This window comes from Equus asinus, chromosome 4 (assembly GCF_041296235.1).
Source record: "Equus asinus isolate D_3611 breed Donkey chromosome 4, EquAss-T2T_v2, whole genome shotgun sequence".
NCBI classification, from domain to species: Eukaryota; Metazoa; Chordata; class Mammalia; order Perissodactyla; family Equidae; genus Equus; species Equus asinus.
Genome location: NC_091793.1, coordinates 18,395,689 through 18,408,564, shown reverse-complemented (window position 1 = coordinate 18,408,564; position 12,876 = coordinate 18,395,689). Strand labels below are relative to the sequence as shown.

The window sequence follows — 12,876 nt, the reverse complement described above, 5'->3', positions numbered from 1 at the left end:
ATTTTTGCCAGTTTTCTGGTTGCTTTTTTGGAGAAGAGAATTTTCAGAGGCCCTTACTCTTCCAATTTTGCTGATGTCACCTCTATGGTTCCATTTTATCTCCTCTATTGAATTATTGTTTTGACTTTTTAAAAGTATATTTTAAAACATGCATTTTTCAATGGTTTCTCTATAGTTTAGAAATACATTTAAAAATAATCCAGGTCTCTCTCTAGATAATATCATACTGCTTCACATGTGGTGTAATAACCTTGTAACAGCACATTCTGAATTCCTCCTTCCCCTCCCTTGTGCAATTGTTGTCGTGGTTTTAAAAATGGTCTAAACACACAATACATTATTAGAGTCGTTGCTTTAAACAGTTATCTTCTAGAACAATTTAAAATATAAAAAGATTTTATTTTAACTTTATTTCATTTCTGATGCTCTTCATTTCTGACTTGATTCTGTTCCTTCTGCCTGTAGAACTTCCCTTAGCATTTCTTTTAGAGTAGGTCTGCCGACAATGGGTTCCCTCAGGTTTTATGTGTCTATGAAATTCTTTATTTCTCCTTATTTTTGAAGGATATTTTGCTGGTTACAGAATCTTTGCTTGACAATTTTTCCTTTCAGCACTGTTATCTGTTACTCCATTGCTTTCTGGATTGCATGGTTTCTAATGAGAATTTTGTCATAATTCTTATCCTTGTTCCTCTCTCCTCTGTACATAAAGTCTTTCTTTCTCTGTCTTCATGATTTTTTCTTTGTTTTTTTTCAGGAGTTTGAATATGATATGCCTAGGTGTGTGTGTGTGTCTGTGACACAGAGAGAGAGAGAGAATCTAGCCTGATTCCATGAGCTTCTTTTCTCTGTAGTTTAGTGTCTGTCACTAATTTTGAAACATTCCCAGCCGTTATTTATTCAAATATTTCTTCTGCCTTATGTTCTCTTTCTTCACAGTCTCCAACTATGTGTGTTAGACCATTTTATATTGTTGCCCCTCTCTTGGATAGCCTGTTATGATTCTTCTCTTTGCATTTCGATTTGGGTCCATGCCATTGGTCTGTCTTCAAGCTCACTCATTCTTTCCTTGATGTGTCCAGTCTACCGAGGAGCCTGTCAAAGGCGATCTTCATTTCTGTTACTGTGCTTTTTGTTTCTAACATTTCCATTTGATTCTTTTTTACAGTTTCCATCTCTGCTGAAATTTCCTATCAGATTGAGTGCATTGTCTATTTTTTCCACTAGAGCTTCAACATATAAATGTGTTATTTAAAATTTCTTTTCTAATAGTTCCAAAATCTGTGCCACATCTGAGTTGATTCTGATGATTACTTTGCCTCTTCAGACTGTGTTCTTTTAAATTGCCTTTTGGCTTCGGGGAGAAGAAGAAAAAGAAGAAAAAAAGATTGGCAATAGATATTAGCACAGGTGCCAATCTTTTTTTTAAAAAGTAAATAAATAAAAAATAAATTGCCTTTTGTTATGGGTCATAATTTTTTACCATGCTGTGGGCATCGTCTGGCGGGGCCCAGCGGGCTTTCCTGTGCGAGGGCAGGAGGAAGCCGCTCCGGGCTTGCAGGCTGCACAGTCTCTTCTTCTTGCTCTTCCGCTTGTTCTCTTCCTCCTCCTCCTTCAACCCTTAAAACATGTAAAAACCATCCTAGGCTCATGGACTGTACACAAACAGGCCACAGGCCCTATCGGGTCCCCTGGCTGTGGTTTGCAAACCGCCACCGTACAGGCAGTAGACACCGAGGTAAGGATTTTTATGATTAGAGAAGAATACGCCTTTCTCCCGGTGGGGCCTCAGTGTGGGGCTTGGGTGAACCTCGTGAGGAGCCAGACTAGGTTGAAGTTTGCTCCAGCTGGCTGTGGGTCTTCCTCGGTGCTGCTCCCTCGAGAGGTGGTGTCTCCTGCGGCTCTCCCAGCTGTGCCCCACGTCACCTATTGCATGATTGTCGGTGTGGTGGTGGAGGAGGGGGTGGGGGTCTCTGAGGTTCCGATTCAGCCTCAGTCGTGCTGGCACTGTAAGCACCCCCAAGTGGTCCGGTCTCCCTCAGATGGAGAGCAGATAGTGTGGGTTTCTGCCTCTCCTCCAGGAACAGAGCTTTTTATTGTCATTTCTGTTCCCCCACCTGCACTGGGTTCGGACCAGAGCCCGCAGGCTACCGTTCTGTCATCCTTCTGCTGCACACTAAGCTTTCTGCTCCCTGTGAGAGATGGGGAGATGGGTTCTGGCAGAGTTTCAGCCGTGGCTGCTGTTCTCCTCTTCCAGCCCGCATCACGGAGGAGCTGGGAGGGAGGAAGCATTCTCTGGATTCTCCCTCATCTCTGTGAGCTCCTCGTGCGGCTCCCGGAGGATGCGAACACCCCTATGTCTGCAGCCCCTGGAACCTTCACATTCTTAGGCTAGTCCACATTTGGTCTTTAGCAATTTGTTAAAATTTTCCAGCTGAACCCTCTTACTGGCCCCTGCGGTGTGTGGTGGTGACTATCCCGGGTCAGCAAATGCTTGGGCGCGTTTCTGCCTGCAGGCACCTGTCTCCCCTGGACCTTAGTGAGCTGTTTGTGGTGGCCCCCACTTTTGGGTAGGCTCAAGAAGTCACTTGTTTGCATTCTGTCCTGTCATACAGGCGCGTGATGCTCTTCTCAGGTCTCCGCATCTTGGCGTCAAGACCACAGGTGCTTCTCCTGCCTCTGCTGTGTCATGCTTGCTAACAGCTCATTGGCCCAAACAAGTCACGTGGCTGAGCTTGGCTTCAGGAGGGGGAAATAGACATCACCTCTTCAGAGACGGGAACTTCACGGTCCACAGGTAGAGGGATGCACACACCACGGGGGGACGAGAGGGACCATTAGTTCTGAGACGAGGGGCTCCGTGGGGCTGGAGAGACAGGCACTCAGATCTTCCAACACATGGGATCAGAGGATGCTGCCCCAGCTGGGTGGGGCTCAGGGAAGGCTGCCCAGACCTGAGACACCTGAATGGATACAGGCCCCGGAAAGAGAAGGAGGAGGGGCTGGTGTGCCCATCTAGGCTTATGGTATGGCCCCCTGGCTGAGAGTCTGAGGGCCGTGGAGCCCACCCCTCTCCCGACCCCTTGCTGAAATCCTGTCTTGTGGTCTGGCTCCGGGCTTCAAGCTTAGGGCTGGGGCTTTGCACGCTGCCATCGACCCAGGGCTCCCCGCATCAGGGCCCTGACCCCTCCCTCTCTTTTGATTGTCGGTGGCTTACTGTCTTGGGGGCTCCAGGGGCAGGTCTGTGTTTGACTCCTGGGCCTGAAATGGAGGAGGGGCTCCAGGCACCCAGCAGGCGCTCACGAATAAACGCTCCAGAAGTTCTGAGTTTTTACCTACTCTGTCATTGGCGGTTCTTTCAAAGTCTAGAGGATTGTTCCTGCAAAGAGTAACATTTTTATTTGCTCAAACTAACCAGTGAGGGTCCTGAGGCTCAGTGGGCAGCCCCGATCCCTCCGGCAAGGCTGGCGCCGGTGCCAGAGCCGCAGGGCAGCGCGGAGCCCGCTTAGCCGCCGGGAAAGGTGCGGGCCTGGGTGGGTGGGGGCTGTTTCTGGAGACACCCTGGAAAGTTCACGAAGCCCCGGCTACACGTGAGTCCTGGCCCAGCCCGCTGCCCTCTGTCCTTGGGGTGCGCTGCAGGCGCCTACTGGAGGAAGGCCCGGAGGAAGTCGTTGTAGGAGATTTTGGAAGTCAGCGTCTTGTCGTAATACTCCAGGATGTGGAAGAACTCCTCCTCCGACAGGTTGACGCTGTACTGCCTCAGGACCTGCAAGACGGGCGGGGCTGCCAGGAAGGGGCTGCGTCCGCACCCGCCTCTCCTCGGCCCCTCCAGAGGTGCCCCCAGCACCTCGACCCCCCTGCTTCTGCCCTCACCACCCCCGAGGGCAGCCCCCAGCGTGCACCGTGGGTGTGAAACAGGAAGAGGCCTGGACCTGCCATCAGATGGGGGCTGCTGGGCCTCCCCACCCCCAGCCCCCCTGGAACAGGAGGTTAACCACCATCGCTCCCTGAAGGGCAGTGAGGCTGGCCCACACGTTCAGACAAGGCCGATGGACAGAGAAGAGGGGAGACTGGCCACAGGGCCCTGACTGGGGCGCGGCCTCGGGGTGCGGCCCACCCAGGAGGAGGACAGGGCTGGCAGGTGTGGGCTCAGGGAGCTGCTATGGTTTGACAGTAAGGCAGCCAGAGGCAGAGTCTTTTTCTCTCTGCTGCCTGGAATATGCAAACGATGCTGGGGCTCCAGCAGCCATCTTGGACCACAAGGCAATCTTGAGGAAGGAAGCTAGGTTTTGAGGCTGGTAGAGCAAAAACAATCATGTCTCTGATGACTGTCCAGCACCATGCCAGCTCTGGACGTCTTTTATGTGAGAGAGAAATGAACTTCCACCATGTTTAAGCTGCTCTTATTTTTGTGCTGCTGTTACACGCAGCTAAAACAAATCCCAATAGATAGGTACCCTAGTAAGTAAAAATAAAGATTAGGTTCTAAATTTCCTGGTTACGTTTTGCGTTGTAATTTGTCTCTAAGGGGAGACTAGAAACTGCTGCTAGAAGACCCTGAGGTTCCCCCAGGGCCAGCAGCAGGCCTGGCCCCAGGCCCACAGGGCTGAGGTTAGCTGGCCTGGTTATGGGGCTGAAGGGCTGAGAGCAGGAAAGGAAACCGGGCCCAGGTGTGGGAGAAGGGCCTCAGTCACACGCACGTGGTCTCCGATTCCCGCTCTCCGGAGGCCACGTCTCCATTTCTGCGGTTCCCGCCCGCTGCCACCCGCCCCAAATTCCTGGGAAGCTGCAGGAAGAGGAGACCGACAGGGTTTCATCGTACTTCCGTCTTTGCGTGGAGACCACGGGACAGACCCTGGATGAGATTTTTACTCGACCCCAAAGTAAAGACAAACGATGTGAGTTGGGAAGCCACTGCGGGGCCACGGTGGGCGGACGACCGGGAGGCGCAGGTGTTCACCCTCTGGGCCTCGCCACCGCAGCCGCCCTCCCGCCCTGCCCGCCAGCCACTGCCGTTCATCTTCCTGCCTTATTCTTTAAAAGAAAGACTTCTCCTTTTTTTAATCTAAGTTTCCAGTTGAAGTGGAGAGGAACCCAAGGAACACATTTTCTGTAAGCGTGTTTTGAGGCCATAACCCTTTGTCTCTCTGAGGTCTTGACTGAGTTTTTTTTTCCTGACTGTAATATGTGGTTTTTTTAATCTAACGTTCCAGGCCTCAACTATCTTTTCAACCTCAGTGGCTGGTGGGGATGGGGGTGAAGGGAGTGGGGGCAAGAACCTGCTAATTCAAGGAGTTCCATGTGATTCTAAAAGTGGGCGTTTTAAGTCGCCCTGGAGGCTGGCGGTTTCTTTCCTCCGGGAGAACCACACTGCAGCTTCTGCACGGACAGTGGGGACTCCGCTCCGGAGGGGCGGCCACAGGGCAGCTCCACAGACCGCGCTTCCTCTCGGGGGGCCAGGCCGCAGCAGAGTTCAGACTGCAGGCAGGGGACAGCCACTTAGCCACACTGCTGAGGGAGGCAGGGGAGCGGCCTCGCCACAGGGAGGGCAGCTGGGGGACAGGCGAGGGGTGCCAGGGGTGGCTGGGGTCTGTGGGCCCTCTGAGAGCCCCCTTGATGTTGGTGTTCTGCCCAGGGGAGTCCGGCGAGGCCAGGGGAAGGCCCGCCTCAGAGGGGCCCAGCCAGGGCTCCCAGCTCAGCAACAGCGCTAGAGGAGCCCTGAGGGCAGCTGGGCTCCCGGGGGTCCCTGGGGAGCGTCCCGCGGGGTGCTAGAACCCTTCAGGGAGGAGAACCGGGGTCTGCAGGTGAGGGGCCCCGAGGGAGTGAGGTCTGGGAGACGGCCACACCTGGGCCGTTGGCAGGTGCGGGGTGGGGTGGGTCCCCTTTGGAGGTTTTCTGACCACCGGCCTTTGCCAATCACTCCCTGTTCAGAGGCAACTGACGAGCACAGGAGCTGCGCTCACCTGCCTGAAGTCAGCCACACTTAGCAGCCCCGTGCTCCCCTCGTCGTAGGCTTTGAACGTGCGCCGCATCGGCCTCCAGCAGTGCACAATTTTGGGTTGAATGCGCAGCAAGGCGGCGTAAAAGGAAGAAGTCTCAGCACCAGCTTCTTTCTGCAAAAAAACAACCGCGACCAAGAGTGGTGAGAAAAGGGCTTCTGAATGGGGAGGAGAGCTGGCAGGGCCCTGCGGGGGTGGAACGGGCTCTGAGCCCCTCCTGGGGTCTGCTCTAGGCCCCAGCCCGCTCCACAGGCTGCTCCTGGATACAACGGAGCCTGCGAGCGGGACTCACGACAACAACGGCACCGTCACCATGCCCGCTGTCCGTCACCCGTCCGTGTGCAGGGAGTTTGAAAACACCGTCTCATTGAGACCATCCCTCTCACCCCAGAGTCTTGATCCACGTCATGGACCGGAAAACAGAGGCTGGGGAGCAGAAGGGCAGGGTGAGGACAGAGGGGTTGTTTGGCCCCACACCTGCCGGGCCACGGCCCCTCCCAGGGAGCTCCGCCAGGTGCAGACATGGGCCATTTCAAAACCGTTTGAGGAAAAAAAGAGATCTCAGTTTGGGTCTTCTAGTGGGTAATTATAACGAACAGAGTCTCAAAAACCCACAAGGTTGTAATTACAACTAGTCATTAGACGGCACACTGCACTGTGATTATTTCATTTAGGTGCTGTTAGATGGAAAACAAGATATTTTAGCATGATTTAGCCCCAACACATGTCTGACTATCACAGAGGTGAACAGTAGGCAACAATGTGGAACGCATTTTGGGAGAGTTTAATTCTATCAGGGTGCCACACAAACAGAGTAGCACAGAGTTAGAGTGCTTTCAAGTTTTACATCCTTTAGCATTCATGATGGAAACTCACGACACACCCCACAGCCTCGTCGGCTGCCAGCCTACCCCGTCAGCGGGTCCGCACGCACGGAGGGGAGAGGATTCTGTGCTCACTGGCTCTTCCCACACCCAGCCTGGCTTGAGAAAGGGTTTTCCCTCCCAGCACAGCCCACGAACCATCCAGAAGTCCTCTGCCTCCCTCTCTAGCTTTGTCCGAAAAGGCAGCGCCCCAGCTCGCTTCCCCAGAGGGGCGTCTCTCTGCCAAGACAGCCCCCAAAAAACTAGAGGAGGAAACGGCCCTCTTAGCTTCTCTGCAGGGAGACTGCTGGGCTGAGCTCCACGCTTGTATGGTGGGGGCCTTGGCAGCCGGCAGCGGGGACAGGACTGGGACAAGGACCAGGCAGGGGCAGGCGCTTGGCGCTGCACTGGCCCCTCTCTCCTAGGAGAGCTCCTGGGGGAGGAGGTCTTGCCGCCTGTCAATCAGGGTGGGGATCTGGGATCCGGGGATGGAAGGTTCGACTGTTCTGGACCACACAGTGGCAGCTGTAGTTGGTTTTGGGTGAAAAGACCAGAGCTGGGGGGTGAGGCAGGAACACACAGGAGGTGTGCTGGGACATCCGCCAAGAGGCCCTGCTCCCAGGGCGGCCGTCCTGAGTCCCTCTCACTTCACGTAAACGCAATCTCAGTCCCACACTCCGAGCAGGCCACGCCAGCCTTTCTGGGCCTCAGGGAAGAAGGGCAGTACGTCTGGAGGCAGGGTGGCCTCTGTGCAGGGGAGGGCTCGGAAGGGGGCACCAGGGTGCTCTCCCCAAATGGGCCACCCCTCACAGGGCCTCAGAACCCAGCAGATCTCCCCCTCACTTATGGAAAGGGAAACTGAGGCCCAGAGAGGTGGAAGACGGCCGGAGCTGGCAGGGACCTTTCTTGTAGGCCGTGCAGTCTTCATGGTTCTCCAGCTACGTTCCTGGACCCGTGAAGATCTCATGACAAGAGCCTCTTTTCTGCTCACAGAGAAACTGAACTAGAGAAAGAACTGTCTTAATTTTAAGTTTTTCTTCCATAACTTGGCCTAAGCCTTTGATGCCAGCTCTTGCTCGTCTCAACTAGAAGCTGCTCTAAGATGGTACCCAATTTTGCACAAAATTTAGCTGTGCAGAAGCTTTCTGCATGGACCCGACTGTTTGCTGGGTTACCCAGTATGCCCCTGTTGCTTCGGGAGTGCTCTGGGGCCAGGGCGGGGGCCTGTCAGGTCTGCCCCACACCTCTGGGCCCTGCAGCCGAGTCCTAAGGTGGTCAGAATCAGCTGTGTTCGTTCCCCAAATTGACAGCGCCAGTTGAACTTAATTCAGTGGAACTTAATTCACTGTTACAGATGACGGAAGATGAGCATGAAAAAGACTATTTTTGCTTCATGTTTTGGAAAGGCTTGAGAAATGCAAGTCACTGAGAACACTGTGGGTGAGAATCATAATATTACAAATGATTGAGAAAAAAGGTAGAAATCCAGAGAACATTGCCCTCCAGTTGCTATTTAAGCATCTTTAGGTTCTCACTCCTCTTCAAAGAAACAAAAAGAAAATTGTTGACAATGCATCGTGGGTGTAGTTTACACAAGAGAGATGACGAGACTCTATTCCACACCCCACACCCCACCCGAGCAAAGGGCCTGGCCTGTCTCAGGTGGTGCATGAATGCATACATGTTTATGTTTGGGTTAACGGCATTTCCCTCTGCTCTGCCCCCACCGCTTTGCCCTTTCAGGGAACCGACCCTTCGCTGCTCCTGGTGCGTTGTGTGAGCAGCGGACACTGTTCCTGACTGTCTGCCCTACAGATGTTTCCGGGTGCTCTGGGGGAGCCATGACAATCAGGTGTCTGCCACCCGAACGAGTTTGAGAACCTGGGATCCAGGCTACTGGTTCCCAGTCTGGGGTCTCCTGACCTTTATGGGGCTCCAGAGGAGAGAAAGAAAAATCTTTGAATCATTTCCAAGAAAGTAACTCTGAGCTGTTTGCGGTGTTCCCACGGCCCAGTGGAGATCTGACCTTGACCCACGCCTCGCCCTCGCACGGGCTCCCTGACACACCAGGCAGCTCTGGGCTCATCAGACAGACCTGGTCACCGAGCGCTCATCTGAACACTGCCTGGCACTGCGCAGGCCCGCTAGGAACCGAGGGCACAGGGCAATAGAGGATCGCTTGACAAGTGTGTGCACACACAGGTCACACGCGTACATGCATGTTATTCAAGGGCAACAGTGCATAGTGTGCACCCGCACATAGCACATGCATGCAGTACACATCACGCGTGTGCATGCAAACATCAAGGTCATACACGCGTGACACGTGCGAATACACGCACAGAGCATGCACGCGACACACACATCACGTGTAGATGCAGCCATCGCACACATGTGACACACATGCATGTGGAGAAAATCTGAGCGGGGGTCCACGGGGAGGGGGCAGTGAGGCCAGGGACATTTGACAGGTGGGTCGGCACTGGCCAGCGGCCCCTCCTAGAGCCTTTGTCCGCCGTATCCACCACCTGTATAAAGCAAGATGATCTGAATTGGTGATGAATTAAGAAAAATGGAAGGGACCCCTCTAACCCTGGGCTCACGGGATTCTAAGGGCGGCTTACACACCATCTTATGGGCGTTCTGGATCTTCATTCTCTGCATCACGGAGGTCTCCTTGGCTTTCAACAGGAGGACGCAGCTCTGGATGAAGTCGCAGTAGGCAAACCGCCCGCTGTTCTTCAAGTCATACTTCACCAGGAGCTGCTGGCACTCCGCTCTGTTTACGTCCAGGCTGAATTTCTCCACAAGAGCTAGAGACAAAAATGCCGGTTCAGTTGGTCGTAATTCATTCATTCATTCATTCATTCATTCAAACCTTGCTGAGAGGCTTTCTCTGCTGTGGGCCCTGGCTGGGTCCCAGCTTCACAGGCTCACAGCTGGTGGCCGGACAGATATGGAAACAGACAGGGACACGACGAACTAAGTGCAGTAAGGAGGGAGGGGGACCCTGTATCCTGGGGGGCCCCCTACCCCGGCGTTTGCCTGCTGTCCTTGTTTAGCATGGTCATCACTGCTGTGGGCATGGCAGTACAGCCAGAGTGCTGTGGGGGCTGCGACTGAAGAGCAGGCAGGGAGCGAGGGAGGGAAGAGGGCCACTGCTGAGAGACCGGAGCTGCTGGAGCAAGACCGGGAGTCAGGGCAGAGCCGTATGAGGCGAGGGGCGTGTCCACGTTCTGGGCTGGGGCCCGGCTGTGCGGCGGGAGGGCAGACTCTGGGCAGGCAGTTTTCAACTGGGCTTTGAAGATATGCTCTCAACAGTCTGTTAGGCTACACGAAGTCACACATTTTGAGTTTTCGTTCCAATGACGATCTAAAATGTACAAAATCTATTCTGGAATCACGGACCACTCTTCAGAGACAACTGCTGTGCAGTTCCAGGGTTTGTGTCTGGCTTTCTTTCTTTCTTTTTTTTTTTGAGGAAGATTAGCCCTGAGCTAACTGCTGCCAATCCTCCCCTTTTTGCTGAGGAAGACTGGCCCTGAGCTGACATCCACACCCATCTTCCTCTACTTTATATGTGGGATGCCTCCCATAGCATGGCTTGCCAAGTGGTGCCATGTCTGCACCCGGGATCCGAACCGGCGAACCCGGGGCCACCGAGAAGTGGAATGTGCAAACTTAACCGCTGTGCCACCGGGCCGGCCCCTGTTTGTGCATTTTTTTTTTTTTTTTAAAGATTTTATTTTTTCCTTTTTCTCCCCAAAGCCCCCCGGTACATAGTTGTGTATTCTTCGTTGTGGGTTCCTCTAGTTGTGGCATGTGGGACGCTGCCTCAGCGTGGTTTGATGAGCAGTGCCATGTCCGCGCCCAGGATTCGAACCGACGAAACACTGGGCCGCCTGCAGCGGAGCGCGCGAACTTAACCACTCGGCCACGGGGCCAGCCCCCCTGTTTGTGCATTTTTAAGCCATGGTTATCATAAAATTAATTTATATTAATATTGCAGGTTCTCAAGAAAAACATTTTCCTTAAAAAGGGGTTTATACAGAAGTCAGGAAGTGGGGAGCCGAGGGGCTTTTGTGTAGAGAAGGGATGCAGTCAGACTGATGTTCCTGTAACGCAAATGTCACATGAACAGCACGCAACAATCACGGGCAGCATAGAGCCAACTGGTGCAATCTGAAAACTTTATCAAAGTAACCACGGTGGGAAGGGACACAGCACGGAGAGCTGATGGCCATGCGAGCAGAGCCTGGAGCTGTGTGGACGGCAGGCCCGTGTGTCCCCAGCCGTCCCCGCCCTCCCACACCTGCCCCACCTCCCTCGCTCTCAGTCTGTTAACGTTTACACTCTGCCCAGAGACGTGATTCTAATGCCGGAAGTCCTGGCACGCCGACTTGACCCCATGGGTGTGGACCTGCCCAGCAGGGGGCGAGGGTGCCGGGGGGCCTCGTCCCTCAACACTGGTGTCTACCAAGGTGCCCAGGCTCCGTCACCGCCCAGATGCTCCGCTGGTTCCCTGCTGCTTCCGTCCCCCGCCCCCACCCCAGGGATGGACTCGTGCCGGGAGATGACACTATGTCATCAAGAGGACAGAAGCAGAACAGACCCAGGAACTCGGGCGCGGTGATCTCCCCCTGCTTGTTCACGTCCCTCTCCTTGCATTCTCTCAGGAACTCGCGCCAGCAGCTCTGGATTCTCTTCCGGAGCTTCGTCTCGATGGGCTCGCAGTTCTGCAGGGGCTGGGCACTCGGCTCCAGGATCGCACTGGCGGGGGTCTAGCAGGCAAGAAAAGAAAACGGTCTTGTAATCTGAGATTTAAAATGGAAGTAATAATAAAAACTTAAGATAAGACTCAGGTTTCGAGGTTCACCATTTCACAAGCAGTATTATTTCAGAAATAAAATGAAAAACGAAAACAGAGATGGTAATTTTACCATTTAATTTCTCTTTCCATCAGTGGGCTATATTTGTGCCAAATCATAATAACCAAAATAGTTTTGGAAATAAATATATAGCCAAGAATCAAATAAAGAGAGATGCTATTTAAATGTATCAATGGGGTGTGTGTGTGTGTGTGTGTGTGTGTGTGTGTGTGTGTGTGAAGTGACAATGACATATTTTTCACAAGAAGAGTCTTATCAGAGAAAGGGACTCACTTGTCATTTGCACGGACACTCTCAGAACATCTGATATTTTGAAATGTGGACCGAGTACAAAGCTGTTCTTTGCTTTGTCATATCTTCCATTTAAAAACAAGCGAACGAACTTCATCTATCCCAGACTCCTCCCCCAACGCCTCCTTGACACGTGATTCTTTAACATAGTAACAGACTCAACGGAATTCCTGGTCTTTCTCCCCAATCATGCGCCACCCAAACTTTCCCCATGTCGGTTGATCATGACGCCCTTCTTCCAACTGCTCAGGCCAAAAATTCAGAAGTCTTCCTGGCCTTTCCTCCCTCCCTGTCAATCCCACAGCCCGTCTGTTGGGAAATCCTGTTGGCTCCACCTCAAAGATCCATCCACTGGCTGGCCACCAGCTCTCCCTGCCCACCTGGCTCCCAGCCACCTGGCCTCTCACCTGGATCACCCCCGAGCCCCCGTCCCTCCCAGTGCCCCACTCCACCCACAGCCTCTTCCCCACACAGCATCCACAGTAGTCTTTTTAAAGAGGCACACAGATCAGGTCACCCCTCTGCTTAAAAGCTTGCAAAGGCCCCACCCTGGGAGGGAATGTCAAAGTCCTCGTACTGGCCCCCAGGCCCATGCGAATGTCCTGTGGCTGCCGGAATGGCTATACAAACTCGGTGGCTTAAAACAACACACACTTCTTCTCTACATTTCTGGGGGTCGGAAGCCTGGAATGGGTCCTACTGAGCTCGCATCAAGGTGTCGGCAGGGCTGTGTTCCTTCTGCAGCTCTAGGCGAGAACCCATTTCTTTGCCTTTTCTAGCGTCCAGAGGCCCCCACATTCCTTAGCTTATGGCCCCTTCCTCCGTGGTAGAGCC

General features: G+C 53.3%; 1 protein-coding gene across 2 annotated transcripts in view; it reads right to left on the bottom strand.

Annotated features, from left to right (window-relative positions):
• Window positions 1-3,378: 3,378 nt before the first annotated feature.
• Window positions 3,379-12,876, bottom strand: part of EFCAB6 (EF-hand calcium binding domain 6) — a 237,374-nt gene continuing 227,876 nt past the window's right edge. For both annotated transcript variants that reach the window (XM_014864412.3, XM_070506757.1), the window contains 4 exons: window positions 11,475-11,643; window positions 9,491-9,675; window positions 5,964-6,113; window positions 3,379-3,766 (listed from right to left, as the gene is read on the bottom strand). In XM_014864412.3, coding sequence (XP_014719898.3) covers window positions 3,644-3,766; window positions 5,964-6,113; window positions 9,491-9,675; window positions 11,475-11,643 — 627 coding nt within the window. In that variant the 3' untranslated portion in view covers window positions 3,379-3,643. The remainder of the gene's footprint in view (window positions 3,767-5,963; window positions 6,114-9,490; window positions 9,676-11,474; window positions 11,644-12,876) is intronic.